The following is a 23,629-nucleotide window of genomic DNA, read 5'->3' as shown; positions in this document are numbered from 1 at the left end:
CACAAATATTTAAAACCAGAAATTACTCAGATAAATGGGGAATTAATCCCATATGACTTGAATAAATCGGGCAGACTCTTATTTACAGAAGTCCTAAAACTTGATTCCTTTTCAATGAGCTGGCTGCAAAAAATTTGCTGGAGTCAGAAATCAGGTGTCTACCAAATTACATTAAGAATTCAAGTATCTGATGTCCCACTTCAATGAGCATAGGTAATTGTATGGCATTCTGACATTCAGGAAGAATGCCGTTTAAATAGTTTAGTGTAAATTTTGTGAAGTAATTTAAGGTCATATCAAACAACTCTCTTGGGAGACTTCCATGGAAATTTCAGTTGTCTGATCTGCAGTTTATGTGCAATTCAGCAAAGCAACAGGTTTTTCAAGCCCTCTAGCTAAAGATAAGTTTATCATAAAAATAAATGCCATCAGAAAAAATTTTGCTCTATGATCAAGTGATTTAAAAATCAACTTAAAGATTTTCTGTCATATATATTTTCTATTTCATTGTATCTTATATTGTATATAAATGTAGCTTCATTAAAATGAACAAATGTTAGTCTTGGAATCCAGTAGGCAGGAAAACAGATGGCAAGGAAGCTAAAGAACATCTGCATCTTTGGGGTTTTAAATCTCTTATTTGCTTGTAAGTAACAGTGACAAATTGAGCATTAGAACAAAAAGTGCAGTTATCTGAAAAATCAGTCTACATCAAAGATGTCAAACACTGTGATTCATAAAACTTTAAAGACAGTAATTATCCTGAACAGCCTCTAAAAGGAGGAAAAAAAAAACAGAAGGAAGAAAAAAGGAAAAAGACAATGAGTGGAATTTCTAGAAGCAGGTTATTAATTACAGCCACTGGCAAGATGTGCAAAAGGACTATCCAAAGAGAATTCCTGGCCTGAATAAAAGGAAATGTTGAAGAACAGAGGGGAAAAGTGCTGAAACTGCAAAAGGCCCTGGAGCCTTTCTCTTATTGAAGCCTAGCTATGTGACAAAGCTACCAGAAACAAATGGCATCCCCTGCAGCAAAACCTTATATTATGGAGGAAAAAAACCCCAACCTTGTAGCTGACTTTTATAAATGGAGAAACAGCCAACAGTCTTCTTTGAGCTTCAGTCTTCAGGTTCACAGTTCTTTTATAATTTCTTCATTTTACTTTACATATTCTTGTCCCTTCTCAACTCTGTTAGGTACAAACCTAACACAGGAAAATTAAATTTGCTCCTTCAGAAATTCTGATTCAAAATTTCTTGCCAAACCACACAGATGTCAGATGAAAGATTCCTCCCAATTTCATCAGGCTACAGGTTGCATCCAAAATCATGGAGCAACACATGAAGTGTGACTTGAGAGAGAATAAAAGCACACTTGTAATATAAGCAAGAGAAAGAAGGCACAGGAGACTTTAGAACTTTGACTGCTCTCCTATGGATGCACTGAGTAAACTTGGGGAAGTGACTTCTCCTCTGTCTGCAATTCCCATCTGACTATGAGGTGGTGACCCTGTTTAGTTCCTGCTCCTCAACCAGGCTTGTTTTTAATTAATTTAGAAAGACTGTACTTACACTGAGCATGCAGAACTGTTTGGTTCACTATGGAAAATGTTGATTTTTATTTTGGAAAGTATTTAAACATCACACTCAGAAGTTTCTAACGATTATCTTTGGATAGAATCCAGACTAGAAAATCTAACTATGCAGCAAAGAAAAATTCTGGACTGTTACTAAACACACCATGGAAAAATCCCCAAAATCCAGAAACTAACAGGCTCAGGTAAAGACAAGGAGATGTGGTTTGGGACAAATAAAAAAATAAAATTAAGCACCATTTTACCCTAAGGCCACTCAGCAATCCTGCTAAGATTATCTCCAGCAGGTGTGCTAGTATGAAGAATATTCCCCCAAACTGTTCAAAGGCTGCCACAAATTAGATGTACTACATTTACAACAAAGTACTCAATCAACAGCAAAACTGCAAACCATGGTACATTTTTATAGCAAATTTACTGTCAGGAAAAAAAAAGTAAGATAATATAATCATATAAGGAAACTTTAAAATCAGAAAGTCATTACTTGCTACTCTTACAGATATTTGAACACCTGAGTCAAAGCACTCCTGAGTCAGGGACTTTGGATTAGCCATAGAAACTTCACTCAAATTAACTCTGCAGGCTTCCAGTTCTGAGCCAGGGGTTACTGACAGCGTCTTACACAATGATTCTCTCTGGCAGCTAGGATGGCTTCCAGAGTTTGCTTCAGAGGTTGTGCAGCTGCATTTCCAATAGTCCAGTTTTTAAAGATCTATCTTGACACTGCAACTTCTTTTTCACTTTCCCTGAGGCTCAGTAAAATTCAGTCACACCTCTTCATATATAAGTGTATCGTACATATTTTTGCCTCATCTGTAAATCATGATTTCCCCTCTCAAAACACCAATTATTGAAACACACCCATGAGGGACAGAAATTTACAAAACTTCCTATACTTATATAACCCTTGCCAATAAAGAAAGTTGGACCTAAAGACTTGACAAAGCCTGATGTTATACCTCTTAATCCATCACAGAAGCAGATACTCTATGGAACTGGCCTGTCTCCAACACATCAGCCCTTAAAAATGAAATCATCATGACCAGCAGCTGCTTTTCTACACAATTTGAAAACTTTCAAATGGCATACAATTTGCAAATGCCAAATTTGGAACTCCCAAGAGGAGTCAGCTGCCAAGGACTCACGGCTGCAAAGACACTCAATGGGCAAATGAGGGGCAACATTGTTCTAAGGATGACTTTTTCAGAGAGCTCTTAGCCATTATCCTTGAGAAATCAAGAAAAAAGAAGAATTTCCCATGGCTGGAATTGTGGCTAGGCAATATGACGGTGACAAAGGAGGGTAAAACGCAGTAAGTTAAATCTCGTCTGGAATGAGTTGCCTCCAGAGCTGGAAGCAGGATAGCTGCACGAGCATGGCTCTGAGCCCAGACTAATTAGCCCTGCTGAGAACATGCTAACATGGCTATTTGGCTTCCGGGACCAGGCTAGTGTGGCTGAAAGGCAAAACAGGACACTGCCAGGACTACTGCAAGGGCTTTGGAGAGAGATCAATTATCTACACAGTATAGAAACACAGATTATGATAATGGGCCAGTTATCCCTAGTCACAGTAAAGGCATGGCTAGACTGGTTCCAGGACAAGAAAAACACCTCTTAATTTTTACATACAAGCAGCCCTGTGGCAAAGCCCACCAGACTTGGAGCCGCAGAGGAATAGCTCCCTCCTGCCATTCTGGGAATACAAATTGCTTAAAGCACCAGACAGGAGGCAAGGTCACAGCCTTGAACTCTGCTCATGTTCATGGCTTTGGAAATAAATTACATTACCCAAAGGTGGAATGCAGGGTGTGTCCAGGGCTCTCGACTCAAGAGCTCTTAAAATGATTACATTCCAGTGTGCTTAGAAAGTACAGTTTAACCAAGAGGGCTGTGCCTAATTGCTGTATTCTTTTCCCCAGGTACAGTTTGGTATATATAGGGGTGGAATGGTATTCAAAAAAGAAAAAAAAGGAAAAAAAGACAAAGAGCTCACTTGTTCCCACTAGAACAAAGGCTGCTTCTGGATACCGAACACTTTGGGAAATATGGGAAAACATCAGGGGCTGAAGTCTTATTTCTTGGCATGAGGTCTCAGAAACCAGCCTCTAAGGCTGCATGCCGTAACTTTTGCAATACATCACCAAAACCATTAAAGAGAAGCTTGTAACACAGCAAACGCAAACCACTGTAATAATAAACAGGATTTTCATACTGCAGCAGAGAGACTACTACTTTTGGCTAATCTCCACTCCATTCCAATAGGATGAGGTTGTAACTATGAAAAGATGTGTTTCTGTACAGATAACAAACAAACAAAAGCTCCAACAACTTTTCTCCCTCTTCAAAACCTTTTCTGGACACCTCTATGTCAGATTTTTATTCCTCACTTTATTTGAGTAGGAAAAACGGAAGTGAAAACTGGGTCTTTTCTAGGGCTATACTTGAACATATATGAGGTTGTCGATAAATAGAATTACAGTTCTGCCATCATTTAGTGGTGGATATGTACAAAAATGTAGCTGACTTGTCACTGAAATGCACAGGGCACATTGCTGCAACTGCATTTTTTACTCAGAATCTTGCTCAATGTGTAATGACTGTGTCCTATCTTTACCTGATGCAAAGCAGCTCAGCATTGTGGGCTTGAAGACAATGTAGGTGTAAAAGCTTATGCCTGTATTTCTAGCAACAGAAAAAACTGGATCCATGCTCTTAAGAAGGTAAGGTTTGTATGATCATTTAACATACATATGTGTAACTGTATGCATTTTAAAAAATAAATAAACTTTGCTGACTAATCTTCAATAGTAATTTTTCCTTTTGGTTATGGCCTTATATGAAAAGAAAGCAAATAACCCCAAATATTGCAATTTATGTAAGTATGAACATACCATAAGTAGTATCAGGTATTGCAGATAGGGCAATGATACTTTTTCTGCTTTGCTCAAACGAAAAACAGGAAATGCCATTTGCTGTGATAAATGACACAACTGGTTCTGAAAGTGACTGTTGAAAGCACTTCCTCCAGTCCCAGTGATATCCCTGAGCAATGCTGAACAGATGATGTAACCCTGAGTGAGGGCTGTGCAGAGCTGCAGCACAGGCTGCAGGACACTGGGCATGTATGGTCTGTGAGCAGGACAAGTGACAGCTGTCTGACTCTGGGCAAAGAGCTGCCAGCAAGAGCACTGTAATCTACCAGGGCTGAAAGTAGCTGGGAAAGGGGAATGCTTTCCAGAGGAGATTTCCCCTAAGGGAGAGGATCACTGAGAGACCATATTGTTGAGCACTTGAAAATTAGCCAAAGAACAGGCTGCATTGACTGAGCTTCTTATTAAAAACAAAGCCTATTTTAATTTCAGCATGTGTTTCTGGCATTAATGTACAGGAGCCCTAAGGCACAGTGAGGTAGAGAGCAATTGAGTTCTAGTAGAACAAACCCTGTGTTTACACCAAGCAAATTATTTCAGAAGTTGCTGAGCTCCTCCCACCCACTGCTATTCTCTGCTCAACAGGGAAAGAAGACAAAGTACTGCTTAACTTAGTGCAGTACAGGTGACATTAATGAGACAGGGCAAGTAGAAATTCTTGTTATCAACTGTTGCAATTAAAGGCATTGTTCTCATGTCAGAGACAATGAAGCACAACAGATGTTTCATACCGCAGCACAGACCAAAAATATCTCAGTTCATAAACAGACAAGGCTATTTGCATATTTTAATTTCTATTAAATACCCACAGTAATTATATTTTATTATAATAATTAGAAGTACAGGGTTTTTTAATTTGCTGGCTATTAAAAAACAGGAGTCTAGATTATCCAAAGAATTCTGCAACCAGTGGGAAGGGCTCAGTAAATAAAGAAGACAGTGCAGAACTATTAACTATAATCACCTTGCTTATCACTTTTCATTGTTTTGCTTTGACTACTAAAAATAAAATTCATGACATTTTTCCAGTTAACATGATTAAAAATTCATTCTCATTTGAGGTATGATTATACACAGTCATTAGGATTTCCTTACAATGCATTTGCTTTTGTTTTGATAGCTTATCTCCTTTTTTCTCTAGGTAAAGGATGCTGGGGATCTCCAGGCAATATATCTTAGTTTACTACAGTCTCTCATGTGCCTTGGCTTGAAAATGTTGTCTATCAATTTCTCCTAATGCATTAAGTGCTTTCTCATAATCAGCAAATGCCATGTCTAGCAGCAAATCGTATATGTTTGCATTTCCATTCTGCCATTAATCACACTGCTGTGAAATACCCAACCAAAGATTATCCATTCTCTCTTCTGGCTAAAAACCTACTAGAGAATTGATTTATGAATGAATGTTTTGTTTTCTTAACACTTTAGGTCAAGGACAGAAGTGTGAAATGGCTGTGGCCACTGAAATCTCAGTTGGAGTTGGGAGTTTGCTGGACTGCAGAGCAGTTTTAGATTTACATATCCATACAGTTGTCCACTCTTTGTTTTTCAGTGTGTGTCCAGAGCTGAATGGATACTCTTCTCCTACACACACCTTATTGCAGATCACAAATGTTTTGTTAATTTACAAATTTTCAAGTTTCTCAAGGAGCTAACTTTCACTGCCAGCAGAGTCACACTGCACAGAAAATGCAAGTCTGTGAAAGCTTCAGAACAAAATATCATAGAAATGTACCTACTTGTGTGACTGCTGTGGTGTTGCTGATATCTAATTTATCATGAAATTAATATTTGCTCAAAGCTTTTATTTACTAATATGAAGACAGTGATGAAGTCCCATTTTCCTGACTTTTACCGGTGCCTCTTGGGTACTTGGGATTCACTGAGGACTTGAAGACAGGATGGGAGCACTTATACTGACTACATCTTTTACTACAGAATATAGGAACAGAATGTCCTAGAGGACAGGGGGTGGATAGAGGGTGTGTTTGACACAGAAGTCTACAGACCCTTCCTCACTGTGGCTAGAGACCTCAGTCAAACCATCAGGCTGTTAAACAGCAAACTACACTGACTGTCTCCATATGCAGGAACTGTTTTTTCTTCTCGTTACCTTTGGAGGAGGCTTCTGCCCTTGACAGAGATGCTTCTCTGAGAAGAGTGCAGCTCGTGAAAACCTGAGTCTGTATATACCATTGGGGCACAAACCTTTCATAAGGGCACAAACCCAAGCATAATGAAGGAGAAAGTGAAGGAGCAATCATTTAAAGGAGGTCAGGCACCAGCCAGATGAACTTTTCACACTGCAGCAGACCTGGGGTCTGGCTCCTCCTGGTCAATGGGTCAAGGACTGCTCTTCTTCCCAAGGGAGGAAACCTCTAGGCAGATGTGGGTGTAGCTCAGAAACTGCATACTTTTTTAGCTTCCCTCCACCCCAGCTGGTTATCAGGAATATGCAGAAACAAATTACTGACCCCAGCTCTCAGTAATGCCCAGGAATGATGTACAGAGCCAGGCTGAAGGGATGGGTTTGTGTATCCATGCATTCAGGGGGCACTTTCCACAAAACCCCAAATACCTTGCCACTGTGTACACTTTGACACATCAATCCTCACTGAAAGCTCATGAAACAAAGCAGGACACTGTTTATTTCTGAAGGTCAACACTATCATTTGGAGACAGGATTGTAATTCATAAACATATTAGCTTTTTCTAAAAGAAGCACACAGTCAATATCAGGTCTCTTTTTTGACAATTTCAGATGGCATTAGTAATCCATGTTCAGAAAAATGACTACTAAGGCTCATTGGGTAACAAAGGGGAAAACAGGTTTCTCACAGAAACAGACCAAACTTGTTCAGTTTTTTCTTTAAATAAAATTAAAAGATAGAGTCCTCACCTTACAAACTCTCCCAACTCTGGAAAGGATTGTCTTGTCAGATGTGCCACTATCTTGTGATATTTCTCGAAAAAAGAAGTAGATTTTGTCATCATCTGGGTTATAGGTATCTGGGATGGGAAAAGTTCCAATGAATTTTGCTCCTAGGAATTAAAAAAAAGGGAGTTAAAAATCTGAAGAAAAGCCTTTATGCTTGCTGTTAAATCTCTGCATTTATGTTATATCTTCCAGTGAAATAAAAACATCGTTATATATATATATGTAATAGCATATATGTATTTCACCAATTCCAAGTGAAAACCACCATGGAATTGGATTTACTCCTAGGTTGATGGTTTTGTGTATGTATCTTTCTACCACTTGCAAAAGTATGCAGCTCTGTTTATCATTCTCTGTTTGAAAACAGAGTAACGCTCAGTACAAAGTATTGCCTATACAAATCTACCTTACTGCTCTTGCCACCAAAGTGAAGCTAAGAAGATTTTCTGAAATCACCTGGTAGACTTTAAATGAATATTATTACTCATTGCAGCAGTTATGAATACAGAAATACACTACTGTTTTCTAGAGATAGCCTGTAAAGGAATGAATGAACCTTTATTAATCTATGGGATTAAAAAATCAATATAAATGAAGATTTTCATAAATTGAAAGTCTCCGACATATCTGCGATATAGCAGCTTTACTGACTGTATCTACCAAATCCAACACAGTGCCACACTGGGCTTCCCCAGTCAGCACAGCAAACTCCAAAACTGGCTGGTCTGTCTTAAGTTCACAGTTCCCTGTGCTTGAAAACAGATGAGCTGTATCAATGTAATGGCTTGTTTGGGTTATTTAAATCTGCTTTTTGCAAGAAATGCCTTGTCTTGGCATGCTGGGCCATTATATTATCTCTGGTCTCTTCCAAGGCAAGCTTGGGTGTCTGCCTGCATCTCACAGGCATGCTTACTGGGCCAAAATGTTCTTCACTGCCTTCCCCAGCTCACTCATCCATGGTCTCCAATCCTGCTCTACCTGCCCACTAATTAAAGGATTTTGGTTTTGATGTTGTTTTGAGTTTTTCTTCTTTTAAATTTTTCTCTAAAATCAGAAATTAAAGTAATTCAGGGGTCCCTGACTGCAGCAGAGCAGGCAACAACACTGCCCTGCACAAGGGAACCAGCTACTTGCAGCAGTGATTTTTAAGACATTCCCCAGTGTGCTACAATAGATGAGCTCTTCTGAGGGCACTTGGATCAATGATGTTTTCCTTTAAACAGAAGTGGCTATACAAATACAGTGCTAAGAGACCCTTGACTCTAAAATACATTCTTTCAGCAATAAAATACACAGTCTTTGTCCCCCATTATCAGGTAGAGTGCAGTAGAAAGCAATAAGGAGGGTGGTGTAAGAATGTAGAGCAAACAGAGCAAACTGTTTATATGGGGGAGCACTATTATCAGCTTTCAATGTATCTTCATGCCTTTGTCCTTTTCATAATGATTGTTACTTATATTAGCCTTGAGGAATTTTCACCATGAACTCTATAGTATACACAGAAGAAAAAAAGAGTCCTTGATTCAAAAGTTTGCAGTCTGAGACAAAGAGCCTGAGAGAAAATGGGATGTGTTTAAAGGCTCAATGTGCACCTTCGTGACAGAAGAGTAAATTTATGGGTGAAAATAGCCACAGTGCTGCTTCCATTTTAAACCTTTCTGACACTAGAGAATGGTGTCAGCAGAAAAAATGAAATGATGCAGGCATCAAGATCTATAAATTTAAGTTAGGATTTCAAAATGAGCCTGAGGAAAATATTCAATTACCCCTCAGGGCCTGTACGGCTACTTTGAAGATTAGATCTCTAAGCATGAATAAATACATAAATATGCTTCCAGTGTGGTTTCTTAAATATGTGGTTACCTAAACAGCAATTTAAGAGGAAACCTGTGAAATACTTCTATACCACATTTTTGAAATTCGCATTCTTTTTTTAATTTTTTTTTTAATCCACATTCACAGAACAAGACATTGAATATATGAGGGTTTAAGATTAAACTTCACTGCTTTCCTTGGCAAGCCAAATACAAAAACAAATGCCTCCAAACCAATTCCTGGAACAGATTTAGAAGAATCTCTAACAAATTAAAGGAACGCAAATATTTAACAATTTTAAATCACAATTGAAAACACTGAAGTTGAAAGTTAAATCTAAACAAAAATTGTAAAAGATACGAAACCAAGTGAAAACAATTAAATGGAAGAGATTATGATCTGAAAAGCACATTATGTTCTGCAAGTGAGATCTTTGTCTCTTTTCTAGATCTCTTCTAACCCATCTCTCCAACATATAAAAATGCATTTAGACTAACTGTGAATCAGGCTTTTACATTCTTTGCATGGGAGAAAAAACCTAATGATGATGATTTTAAACCACTGTTTGTTTTCCCATAGACAGAGCTATTACCCTCCACTATTTCCTTCAAGAGAATATTTTCCCACATATTAAAGCTCATGGCTAGATTGTATGCAACCACGCTGGGGATTAAAGGCATCATGGAACTCTGGCAATAGATAGTACAGGTGTTTTAAAACATGTTCATGTGGCCTGGTGGGAAAAGCTGGTCCATCACTGCTGGGTGGGCTGCTGGTTACCTGCTGGCTATCACACCCTTCTGAAACCAGCAGTGATTTTAGGTACTGCAAGAAGTCTTCTTCTAGGGAGAAGTCTGGCTCAGAAAGAGAGGACAACAAAAGAGTGGCTGTCCCAGAACATGAAGAAATGAAAGAGCAACCCAAAACAGTGGGAAGTAGCACCTCTGTGTAGTTGGGCTGCCAGAAATACGTGGCGTGACAGAATGCAAAGGACAGTTCTTACCTCATTTACTGTAACCACCTAGAAGTCAAGCTCCTAACCCAGACTCAGCCAGGTCTTCTCTCAGGGAGGGACGAAGTGACAGTGAACAATCCTATTTTAAGACAGATTCCTACAATAGGCGGGGTGAGTCACCCTCTGGAAGTGTCACCTCTCTCAGTAAATTACAGAGACAAGCAAAAGGACTGAGCTCAGACAGGATGCTAGCTTTTGCCTTTTAGAGCTAAGGGAGCTGAATCCTATCCAAAGTTCACAGGACATAAAGAACTCATTGCCTGCAAGACTTTGCCTTGGAAAAGACGACTAAATTGCTATGAAAAAAGTGAAAAGGAAAAAAAAAAATAGATGAATGCAATTCAAGGAAGCCCTGGCTGCAGCTATGGCCTTCTCTTGCTAAGAAGGAGGGAGGAATGTGCAGCTGTTTAGGGGATGCCTGTGTGCAGGGCTGGCAGGATGCTCTCCTCTACCCACGGGGCTGGCACAGGGCAGACTCGGTTCCAGTGGGTGGCTTTGCCATCCGGAGAGAGGCCACAGCCCCATGTGCCTCATCCCAGGGCAAGGGAGCTCCGGGGAGCAGCTGTGGGAACGCCTGATCCCTCAGCTCTGCTCCCCTCTGCTCCAGTGCCACCCTTGCGGGAGTATGAGCACGTGTTAGCCTGAGTCATGGGAAAGATTAGCTGCCTTCCTCCTCTTCTCCTTTGTGGAGCTGCTATTCAGTCACTGAGATTAGGATATGTCTTAATTAGTCAAGATAGAGATGCCCTGCAAGGAACTGGAAGGTATCCCACGCATTTTTCCCTCATGCTTTGTCTTTACCTCCCTTCCCTCAGGAAAGGGTAATTTGGTTTCCAGAAACAGAATAAGACAAAACTTTAAAAATATTAAGGTGCATTATAGCAAAACTTCCTTGGCCCTCTGGAAGAAAACAAGCTGTACATTTTATGCTTATCCTAAGTAAAACATGAGTCATGCATGGAAATAATTTATTTCCAATTGTACAATAATTCAAGTATGTACAACTTTTCCTGGAGGTCTAACACATGCTTGGTAAATGGGTGGTGGATTTAGGGAAGAGGGGATTTAGATGAGATGGGGGTTTTAAACCTGAAATCAAGTAAATATTTTCTTTATACCAATATCGGTTGAAAGCACAAAAGTATGCAATTGGTAACATTGCACAATAAACTAGAAATATATTGGCCACCCTATGGCTTACTGCAGAAGGGATGCCGTCATTTCAAGCTGAACTCAAAATTTTCTCCAACCTTAAAAGGACTGTTTCAAAATATTAAAAGCACCTAGTTTATAACTATGCCTCTTAGTATAACACTGAATGGATTGTGTTTGTGAAGTCTTAGAATTGTGGCTGGAGGGTTTTATATGGCTGGAAACAAGGTAAACCTGAAGAATATATGGGGTCTTCAGTGTTTATATAGTGTAGGGCAATTTTCACCTCACAGTCTAGCACACTAAAGCTGTTTTTCAGACCCAGACATATTAATATACTGTTCTCCTTAGAAAACTTTCACAAATACAGACGCTTTAAGTGAAAACAGAATAAATCATGAATCAATTTAAAAGAAAGAGGAAAGGCATATGCCCCTCACCCAGTCTCCAAACGAAACATCTAAACATTTCTCAAACCTACAGTTTATTCTGTTTTCTTGTACTATTCCCTTGCCTCAAACAGCTCATGAAGAAACAATAATAATGGAAAGAAATCTTTGGAACTGGATTTTTAAGCTACAAGTTCTTTTGGGCTGGGAACTCAGCCCTGTAATGCTCATCAAGGTGGATCTATACTAATGATAACAGCAGATGCTCCTCTGGGCCAAACCACAGTAAATCTTTCTTTTTAGCTTATTATTGCATCCCTTAGGAAAGCAGCTACCCAGCCACCTTTCCATGCTGAGCATCTGCAGGCCATCAGTGATAAAACTGGATATGCAGTTGCATGGCTAATTAGAATTAAAGAACTGACTGCTGGAAGGACCCATCATTGTCCATATCACTTACAGCCCATTGCTAGTCTGTACTGCACAAGGGGTGTGTGCAAATGAGAGAGGGGGTTTGTGCAAAAAGGAGAGGTAAGACAATAAAGATTTTGAGCATAGGAAATTAAAGTGGATCGGTCAGCCGAGTCAGATGTGAGATTCTTGTACCTGTCCAAAAGACTACTCCTCTTTGGAAAGGTAAAAATTACTTTTAAGTGGCTTTTCCTTTTTCACTTCATCTCACAGCACAAATCCTGGAGTAGAGGAGTTACATCTAGATAGAAATTTAGGACAACAAAACCGAAGAAAGAAGAGAAAGGGCAGGGAATAATTATTAAGAAAAAAAGAACACTTCCTCTTGTTGAGGTCTCGGAGAGTTAAGAGGCAAAATTATCCTTTTTAGAAGTTGTCTGCTGGGAAGACAACTTAACCCTGTGGTCAGCAGGCCCTGGCTTTACAGTGCACCCACAATAGTTACACAGGCACCCTGAGCCAGGGCCAGTGTTGCCACATCTTTAAAGACAGTTGACAGCTAAAAGGGGGATGCTTTAATTGAGAAGGGTTAGCTTGTGAGTGAAGTTTTCCATGTTACTCTGTGTGTGGTTTGAGACTGGCTGGGTGCAAATGCAGCCAGTTTTTTAGAGCGTTTACTAGCTCACAGTGTTTTTTAACGGGCAAGGGAAAGCAGTGTTTTGCTTGGGAAGCTATTTTAGTGTGCCCTTAGTGGTTTTAAAATGATCCTCACAGCAACAAAGGGCATTTTTCCCCCTAAAAACAAAGGAAAAGGAAAAAAAATATCTCCTACCAAAATCTGTGGAATTTCTAGTCTATCGTTTCAACATGCTGTATGGAACAGCTTTGAACAAGTGATCGGAAAAAACAGTTTAAAAAAAATTATTCCAACAAGACTGGATATAGAAGCACTTAAGCCATTATATTATTCCAATTGCAGGATTACAGACAGATATATAGATCAAAGACAGAAACTATGATTGGGTCTCATGCTCCTACTCTTCCCTTAATTAGCATTTTCACCTCTGTGACTTTTCTCAAGTGCATTTCTGTTCCACTGAGCTTTTTAAAAAAAGCCTACGTAATCCAGAGACACCATGATACAATATCTATATTTATAGTTACTGGACATATATTTATATAAGGAAGGAGCTATTAACTTCAGAGAGGCAGGGACAAAGCAAATGACAACAGCATATGTTTGGGATCTTACCAGTAAGCCAGTAATGCTCAGAAATGTCAGTTCTGATGTAATGGTGGTCGTGAGAAGGGCCCAGAGAACGTGTCAGAGCAGTGTCTTTGCCAAGGAAATCAGAAGCAGTTCCAGCATAAAGATACTCATCTGCAAATGAAAAAGAAACAGGGTTTCTACAGCTTTGGGACAAAAAAAATTAAAACTATTTACATTTTGTTGGGTGAAAAACACCTGTGTTTAATTGGTCTATAAACTAATTTAATGCTTTAAAGTATTATTGGGTCTTACTTTAATGGATTTTTTGGTTCTGTGAATTTCCTTACATTTAAATGAGAGTAATATTTGTAATTACACATCTGAGAAGTAAAACAGTCAAAGCCTTATTTTCAGATCTTCTAGGAACTCAGAAAAGTAATTTCCCAGGCTTTAATGGGTACTGGGCTCTTAAAGCATAAAGGTCTATTTAATCTGAACACCCTGTCCCATGCACCTGGGAGCCATGATGAGGATGTGGCCATCTATCCATTCCAGCCACCTCTGGTGTCCCAGGACTGCCATGGCCCCAATGCCTTTGCTGCTTGAGCCAGAAAAACAGGATGGATGCTTCCCCATTGGAATTTTGCAGTTTGGCCCATTCCTGGTGCAAGGATCTCCACCCAACCTAAATTTACGAAGAGGAATTCAGGCACTGTGGGAATTGCTCACAACTATTTAATGTGCTACCAGCATGGATATGGCTACAGACCCAAACCGTCATCATTTTAACACAGAGTGGTCTCAACAAAATAAATGACACATCTTGCTTGAATAAGAATTTGCCAGAATTTGCCTGACAAAGACACTACCTCTGTAACACAGCACCATGAGCTTCCTTCAGTTGCAGTCCCTATTTGCTATTCTGCCACTTTTGTGGGTAATGGAAACACTTAAGAAATGCACAGTATTTTCTGTTTGCCTTCAGATCTCACTATTTTTCAAAAAGAGGCTAAGAAACAGTATCAGCCTGAATTTTTCTTTTTTTACCACATAGTGTATTTTACAATATTCCCTTTTTTTCTGTAAAATAACAAAATAGCTTTATTGGTTGGAAGACTGATTTTTTTTTTTTTTTGTTTAATGACTTGCAAGAATAAATCCCTAGAGTTCATAAAAACAAAAAAGTTCATGTTCATAAGTGATAATCTCATAAAAAGCTATATGACACATAAAAATCCACTTCCAAAAGTTCCTTCTCCAGGTTTTCTGAGACTCCAGGATGGAAACATTTCACAAGATCTTTTAGAGAGAAGCCTTTGTTGAGAATGAATGCAGAATAAATACCATTCAACACCGATGTTTGTGCTTTCATTTGCGAAAGATGTAAATGCACTTCAAAAAATAAGATCAAGGGGGAAAAAATCAACAAACCAACCCACAACCCAAGATCCACAAGCACTTTATTTGTCCAAAAGAGATCTATCATCTTTCATTTTACCTCATTATTATTGTTACTTCTGTATTATTTCCATGACAGTTGTGGAAAGCACATCTTTCAGACAGCATGTTGCCTTTGTAAAGAAACAATAGTGCATTCTGAAAGGTATTTGTCATAATGAGGAATGGGCAGGATAATTGGTGTTTGCTAACTGACAGGCACTTGGTGATCGATACATCTGAAGGGCCAACAGAAATTCTCCATCCTTGCTTAGGCTCTGCTGACAAGGCATTTTCAGCACTTCTCTCGGCTTTCGGTATCTCTCATTCCAAGTTCCAGTTATGTCCTGAACAGTGCTGGTGAGTGGTAATTTGTAATAGAGGATGGATGATGAGCAGGTGATTTTTCAGTCAAAAAGACTAGGTTTTCAAATTTATCTATGGGATTTACTTGAGGTGATATGTCATGTAGCACTCAGAGAGATTACTTATTCCTACAAAGAATGGAAATTACTCAGTTGCATTACCTTACATATATAAGTGAAAATATAGTTAGATATTACTTAGCTTATAAATATATAACTGAATAAAAAGTATTCTCTGAAGGATACAAGTAATCTTTAGTGCCATTTGGCAGATAAATAAAACCAGACGGAGAGAAGTGACAAGCCAAGGTTACTCTGCACATCAGTGACAGAGATGGGAAAGGATCTCACCTGAGCTCTAGGGCAGCATCTTATTCATGAACTACACTGCTCTCCTAATTAATTTGGGAATGAGGTAACCATCCACAGACCAAAACCACAGTCTCTGCTCAGGCCTGTAACTCTTTATAGTGCTCCTTGTACATTACTGTGAAGGATTTGACACAGTCAAAAAAAGGGATACTAGAATACCCTGATCATTAATTATATCTAGCCCAAAAATTGTTATGTAGCAAAGTTCATGTCTTAGGTAGCTAAAAGACAGCAGCTTCTTCATTTCACAAGATTTAATGGAACAGTCAAAGCACTAGAGTGCTACTGAAATTGGGCAATGCTGTAATAAATCACAGAGTTCTGTTGCTTGCATTAAAAAAACCAAAAAACTTTAAAGTTTCTGGAACCCCATTTTAAAAATAGGCTTCACGGTCATTAAACAGTACTAGGGGTCTTTGAGAAGAATAAGCACAGGCTTTAATCTATTGTTTTTAATAAAGGAAGTCCTGCCCCATCTGAAGGGTCAGAATCACAAATCATCTATCTTATTATCTGAGAATAAAGAGTGAACATTAGTCATATTCTTTTTATAACACAGAGTGACCGATACTTCAAAGCATTGTCACCACTGCTCTCTGGCTGTAAATGAAAACGTCATGGTGCTTCACTCTTATCTTGTATTCATATGTTTGACAGACAAGTTAAATGAAAATTGTCCAAAGCTATGAACCAAACCATGACAAAAGTAGCTCTTATAGTGATTTGAAATCCGGAGGTCAAGCTGACATTCCTCAGCCCCAAATGTCAGACCACACAGTGCTGTGATGCACGCAGCAGGCAGAGTGCACTATCTTGTTCCTCGGCTCCCAGCTTCAGAAGTGGCTACTCGAGTAAATAGAAACCTCAGAAACGTATTTATGGAAATAGTGCATGTCAGCAGACTTCAAAGAGCAGAACATATTGATAATTGCAGAAAGAGGCCCACAAGGGCTTCAAACACTCTCTGTCCATGTGGGTTTTTTTGTTGTCCTCTTAAAGGAGCAGTGACTGGGTGAGGGTGAAACCTCCTTCCTGCCCGGCTGACAGAGGCTTCACAGCCATTCTAATGCCTCTGCTTGCATTGCTGCCTTTCCAGCTCTCTGGTGTCTGCAGCCTGAAGGCTTCCCCAGCTCTGAGAGCACAAACCAGCACTGGAAACATGACCAGTGCCAGAGGTGCTCCAGCAGTGACATGTGCTGAGCCCCCAGGCTCCCATCCAGAGCCATCCCAGGTCTGAGGAAAGCACCTGGCTCTGGTGGTTCCTTACCTGCCATCACTGAAGCAAACGGCTGCTGAGGGTCGAATGGGCATTTCAACCTGCCAGACTCCAGGTTCTGGGTATCCAAACGGAATACCATTTCCTGAGAATAAACACAAATTCATTATCCCGCTCTGGCTACAGAGAAAAACTCACTTAGATGACCTGTTCTGCTAATGTACAAAGTGGAGGTGTGTTAGATCATGCAACTGTCATCTCAGCATTGATGTTTACAGTCTGTGTCTGTTTCACATCTGGATTTTTTCACTCCGTGTTTTACTATATCCTGGTCACTCTATAGTGAAACACAAATCTTAAAAAAATACAATCATTTTCAGAAAAGAAGAGATGCATTGTTCATTTCTACTCCAATTAAAAGCTGGATTGTACTTAAAAGGCACTGGCTTCTATTTGGGAAAGTGCTGATAGACTGTGTTGCAACAGGAGACCCTGAAGGGATTCTGGCTGACTCTGAAATTTCTCCAGGGACTGCTGAATAATGTTCACAGCAGACACAGTTCAGACCCTTTTAAAATGAAAGCAGCATATGCTCTCTCTTATTATTTTTAACAAGGCTAATGATACAAGAGATATCAGGATAGATTCTCCCTCATAGTTTCCAAATACACTGTGATTAATTCCTGGGTCACAGAACAAGGGCATAGAAGAAGATAAAGATAATAAATCATTTAAAATAATTCCTGATGTTTTCAGTGGGCAATCAACAACTCGATTCCTGTAGGCATCCATTTGAAGCTTTATTATAGTTCTGAATTGCCAACAAGGATTCTTTTACTTGCCCCTTTCAATGGTTTCCTGAAAGTACACTTAACCTGAAACCCATAGTGAAGTCGTGCTGAAGGCAGATTGATAGCTCAGAGGAGTAAAGTGAACTCTCTGCAGGTATAGAGACTTGATCTTCAGAATTGTCCTGCCATTAAGAGAAGGGAGATTGCCCACAAAAGTGCTTTTAACATATTTTCCTTTAACATGCTCTCCTGCCTACAGTGATATTTAAAATCCCAGTAGTACTCAGAAATCAAATCAATGTGGATTTAGTGTCTATTGTAGAGACAAAACTTTAGAAGCTAGTTTAAAAAAAATCAAAACACCTCCATGATTTAAATGATTAAAAATGGGTGAAGTGATTTTAATTATTTGTTTCCATATCTCTGCCTTGCAAGAAGCTTGGAGAGTACAAATACAAAGCATGTTCAGAGATGGTCACATAGGATTAGACTTCACAACACATTAATTCAGTTCATCCTTAATGCACATCAGATTATAAATTACCAAACCTTTCTATGTTATTGAGGTGCCTCCTAAACTGTGTAGCCTCAGAAGACAAAAACCCAGGATATTGAATAATTAAGCTCCTTAAGAGAAAAGAAAAATCGATTCTACCCTGTGAACATAAATTCAATTTCCTGCAGCAATCCTAGCTCATACAAAGTGGAATTTAATCATAAAACAACCCTCTTGTTACCTTCCTGAACCTGTGGAATATCAGGCAAACCTAATTCTCAGGCTACTGAAGTGAGCACAGGAAGGACAGAACTAAACTAAAAATTAGGCATTTTTTTTTCTGACAGTGCTGCACTGGTGTCCCATTCTCCTTTGTTCTAGGATGTGCCATCCTGAGCTGCTCAGGGAACTCTTGCCTTATCACATGTGAAGAGTATGTCTGCGAGCCCAGCAGTACTCAGGGGATCAAGGGAGTTATAGATCAACATCAAATATTTCAGACTTCACCCAGACAAACTAATGGACACTACCAGGCATTCACACAGAATTAACCTCCTGCTTTCACTTCGGGCAAAGCTTTCAAAGAAAAGAGCATCCCTTGGAGAGCTGTGGCTAAGAGCACCAACCAGGCCAAGCCTCTTCTTCACTGGCCAAGAGAACTTTTGGCAGCGACTTGAGCAATAACAAGACGAGGACTTTAATCCCCTTTAATTGTGTGATCCCGTTGGGGATTTGTACTGCTTCAAAAGCAGTGTCTGCTGTGGTTTTGAGTCACCTGATCCACACTGTTTTCCTCTCTGTTTTCACAGCACTGGCACTGGTCAGGAGAGCACTGTGCAGATCCACCAGCAGCTTTCAAAGGTCAGCAGAGCACTGCCTGGTTTCACAGCCTCCATGAGGCTATCTCAGGCCCTGGTTCTCCCAAGCATCCCACAGCTTCCTGGAGAGATTGCTAATTACCAGACATTCATTATCTGTTCTTATAACCCAGAGATTTAAACTTAAAAAAAGAAATTAAAAAGGGGAGGGAGGGAAGAAAGGAGAAATACTAAAACAATGGATCTGCACTAAAAATGTTTTGACTTATCCTGTAGGACTCTTGGCTTCAGTTCCTGCAAGGAGATATTTTCAACTGCCTGTCAAATTCTCACCACTGGGCCTATCCTCAGCACCCTCCTGCCTTGTTACATTTATCTGGAGAGGTGGTGGAGGGATGGTGGCTGAAGGGTGTCTGGGGCTCCAAGAAGGAAAGGGAAAACATGCCTGATGCCATTCAAGGCTGATAACTCAGTAGGAGGCTGCAGAAGAGCTGCTCTGTCAGAAGAGGCAGAAGCAGCGCTGAACACTGTCCAACCTACCACTGCAGCTGAGCAACCAGGAGGAATGTGGGAGAGACAAGACTGGGAGACAGTGAGGGGATTAGGAAATACAATACCAGAATTCTTCTTCCATTTCCTCTCATAAGGTAATTGGTCATGTCTAACTGAGACAGACCCCTTGTCTAGACTGGCTGCCGGACTGAACAGTCAGACCAAATCCATAATTTCATAAGGTCTGATGAAAACAACCTTCACAAATGAAGTAGTTGAAATGAAGTAGGGGAATGGTAGAGTGAATAAGGAATCTTGCTAATGACCCAGAGGTAAACCAGAGCCTTACTTATACTCTTGCTGAGAGCTGTTCTGTTTCACTCAGCTGTGTATTTGATCATTCAGCTAAGAAATCAGCATGATACAAGGGATCTAAAATTTCAGTTGCTTCAGCTGGAATATTTGAAGTAGCAAAGAAAAGAAGCCTACAGAATTATTTCATTGTAAGCCAAATTATACAGCACATATCAGACAATACCAGAAGCACTAATGGTTTATTAGGCAAAGAAACCCACCATGAAGATTTCTCACAACTTCAGTTTTCTGTTGCATGGGGGCCCCTCTGGGCTGGTCATCCAACCCAGATTGTGGGGTACATAATAATGGATCTCAGTCTGGGTAAGCATTAATCCTTTTTTTCCTTTTTTTTCTGTGAGGATCTGCCCTTAATTCCATATATGAGAAAGAGAACAAGGGGGAATAGCTTTAAATGAAATATGGTAGGTTTAGATTAGCTATTGGAAAGAAATTGTTCCCTGTGAGGGTGGTGAGGCATCAGCACAGGTTACCCAAAAAAGCTGTGGATGCTCCATCCCTGGAAATGTTCAAGGCCAGGATGGAAGGGGCTTTGAGCAACCTGGTCTAGTGGAAGGTCTCTGCCCATGGCAGGGGGGTTGAAACTACATCATCTTTAAGGGCCCTTTCAACCCAAACCACTCTATGATTCTATTATTCTGTTTCAGGTTATTGCATTTATTAACTTTAAACCTCATTTTTTACATTCTAGAATTTCACCCAGCCCTGAAGAAAAGAGAAAGCTATTTCTATAGCAGCACAGGGAGCCTGCACCACAGGCAAGCAGCCAGACAGGTCACATCTCAACACTGTCTGAGAACAGCGCCAGTGGTATAAATATAGCCAAGGTGTTATGCATATAGGAGTTAAAACGAGACTTGTATACTAAGTGGCTGCTTGACACAACACCAAAATTCTTCTGTAGTGGGGGTTAGGTCTCAAACATTTACCACTTAGGATAGAGATTTCTTTGTCACCAGCAAATGAAGACCAATCAGCTGCTAACTTCAGCTCAGGAATATGCCAGTAGTGATGGAGAACACCCAACACCTCCTTAGTGACCAGTCTGCAACACATTGCAAAGTCCTGAGATGCTGTCCCTGCACTCAGGCTCAAAGATCCTTTTCAAACTGTGTATTACTCTCAGTCACAAGGCACAGGAAACCATCTGTGGACCAAGGGTAGATGTACAATAAAAGACAGAACTACAAGTTTCATCTTGAACTCTGAATGTATGTGAATGTGCGTAAGGAAAGTATGTGCAGAAATGACTTACTAGAAAGGAAGACATCTGGGTTAGATGTTCTCTTCACTTAGTTAATCACATGAAAGTGTCATTCCAAAGAACTTTGTGTATTAAGGCAGAGGAAAGTGCTTTGTTCAAAAGTGATATGCACATACCAAATGTGAGAACAAGAGTTCCCGTCTGACCTGCAGAATCCACCATTTACCCAGTTATTTATGCAAGCTGCTGTCAGGTCATTTTTTACACACTCACATAGTATTTTCCAATCTATGATGAATGCTAAACAAGATGAGGGCTATCCCCTGATATGTCAGACTAGTGAGAAAGTTAAATCACCTCTTTGTGAGTTCCAAGTTCAATGTATCCACAGAGAGGGTGAAATGCTCCTGTGCCACAGACATAAACATGAGTCCGGTTGTAGGGCTGAAGAACTCGGATAAAATTGGCACATTCTGTCTGTTGGGAAAAGAATAATACAGGTTAATTTTCGTGTTTATTCTTCTTTTTCACATTACACATTCTACTAAGTTACAGCCATAGCACTGGTGTATTTAAACTCAAAACTACTGTAGCAGAGACTGTTTACAAAGTAGTTCAAAGCTGTGATGACTAGAATTTGACAGTGGCTATCTACCAGGCAGTTCATCATTCAGACTTCCAAACCTAACTCTGCTGTAATGCTCACAGCCATGAGAAGCTGTGTGCTCCCAGCATGGTTTGAGGGTATCTGTTCAGCCTGTGTTGTAGCAAACAACACCTGTCTGCAACTGGGCAGAGGTCACAGAGCCACTGGGTTAGTCTGGCTACCAGTCCTCCAGCCTTTGCTCCCAGCTCAGGGTGCTGCACATGCTTTAACACCAAAGATTGCATGAGTAAAATAACTGTGGTGGGCTGAAAGGCTTCAACACACTTCCAAGGGTATGCTTTATATATGAGTGAACTTTCTCTGCACCAATCACATCTTACTGGTCACTTTGATTGGGTGATTTCTGAAATCAGTGGGATGCTCAGGCCAGTCCTGGCTCTAGCTGTGCTTGGTCCTGGCTGGTAAGCAGCACAGGCAGCTGCTACCTGCTGCAAGGATAATACAGGCTGGGAGGGAAGGCTTGCTGTAGCCTTCCCCAGAATGAAACTAATACAGAAACACACAACAAGTACTTCAGAGGGAATACACAAGATCTGTTCATATGTTCAAGCCATCACCCTACACCTAGCTGAGAGTCCAAAACAAATATTCCCCTCTAGGGACCCTTTCCTTTTTCTCTGAGTATAGAAATAGATCAGCACAAATCTTCCATATACACCAGTATCAGAATATTCCCAGTGCTCAGCAAAGGTGGTGTTTAGGTTTTGACTGCTGCAAAGATAAGGCTAGCAACAAGTTAGAACAAAAAGTTGAAATCATTCAGGCAGAGAGCTGAGACTGTTTTGAGCTGGTATCTACCTTGGTAACTGACATGCTGGATAGAAATCACAAGACTTTTTGGAGAGAAAAGGAAGAAATTTTATTTTACAGCCAGGAAATGTTTACATTTATAGTGAGCTTTAGACGCATGATGTAATCTGTGCTATGCAAAACATATAAAAGTTGTATTGTATACACATGCACCTTAAATACACTTCCTAAAGAAGATTTGCGGTTCCAGGGAAAAGCTATTGAGTCTGAGATTTTCTTTTAACCCTAACTGCAGTTGTCCGCAAGTTTTGTTGATTTGTACATTGCTCTACTATTCTGTTTCTTTAATAAATTATAAGGAAGTTACATTCAGGACATTCCAAGAAAAAAGAAATATTTTATGTGAAAAAAGTGGATTTCAGGGAAGTGTTGCCTGGCATACATTTCTGAGGAAAGTCCACTCACCTCTCAGCTGCATTTATTATGTAAAAGAACAACCTAGAATGATTGCTGTCTTCAATATTGAGTTTTTTTAAACATTAATATTTAAAAAACCCAATAGATATACAACTTTTTTTTAATTAAGAAAAAACACTTAGGACATTATTTCAGAAGCAGTGTAACAACAGCTTACTAATGCATTTTGTGCATTTAGTGATAAATACAGAGATATTCATAATTTTCAGCAATAAAAAATATATACAACATACTTACATGGGCATCTTTCCCAGCTAATTTGCATAATTCTACCTTTTCTTTTGCTGCAGGCCAGTAAATCTGTAACATAGTTAAAATAAGACAAAGATTATGAAGATTACAATCTGTCCTGTGACTACAGATTAATTACTCCATGAATAAACAGTTAAAACAGATTTATGCATGTTGAAGGACCTTGCATGCAAATTGAAATGAACATGACCTCAAATACAAGATTCCATTACAAGAAGTTAAGAGGCTTTAAATCAAATCCCATGATCTTTGTTTATTTCTTCATTGACTACATTTACTTTTAAAAAGCATTCAGTTAATCTGGCCAGGGCACCTTGTCACCATTATGTGTTTCCCTCAAAGTTATGATGAGCCAAATCATCTGGAAACTAAACTGATTGCAAAGTCAGGCAAATTACATTTGTGAAGAATTTGGTCCAGTGGACTTGGCATAGATGTTATAAAATATACTTAGCACTTT

General features: G+C 39.6%; 1 protein-coding gene across 3 annotated transcripts in view; it reads right to left on the bottom strand.

Annotated features, from left to right (window-relative positions):
• SEMA3D (semaphorin 3D) overlaps window positions 1–23,629 on the bottom strand; it is a 135,580-nt gene that overhangs the window by 39,569 nt on the left and 72,382 nt on the right. For all 3 annotated transcript variants that reach the window (XM_085083312.1, XM_085083319.1, XM_085083305.1), the window contains exons 4-8: window positions 23,155–23,217; window positions 21,381–21,500; window positions 16,899–16,992; window positions 13,500–13,628; window positions 7,427–7,569 (exon numbers count right to left, since the gene is read on the bottom strand). In XM_085083312.1, coding sequence (XP_084939438.1) covers window positions 7,427–7,569; window positions 13,500–13,628; window positions 16,899–16,992; window positions 21,381–21,500; window positions 23,155–23,217 — 549 coding nt within the window. The remainder of the gene's footprint in view (window positions 1–7,426; window positions 7,570–13,499; window positions 13,629–16,898; window positions 16,993–21,380; window positions 21,501–23,154; window positions 23,218–23,629) is intronic.

The sequence above is a fragment of the Lichenostomus cassidix genome, chromosome 1Aa (genome assembly GCF_008360975.1).
Source record: "Lichenostomus cassidix isolate B80296 chromosome 1Aa, HeHo_3.0, whole genome shotgun sequence".
NCBI classification, from domain to species: domain Eukaryota; kingdom Metazoa; phylum Chordata; class Aves; order Passeriformes; family Meliphagidae; genus Lichenostomus; species Lichenostomus cassidix.
This window is presented reverse-complemented; position numbering and strand designations above follow the sequence as displayed.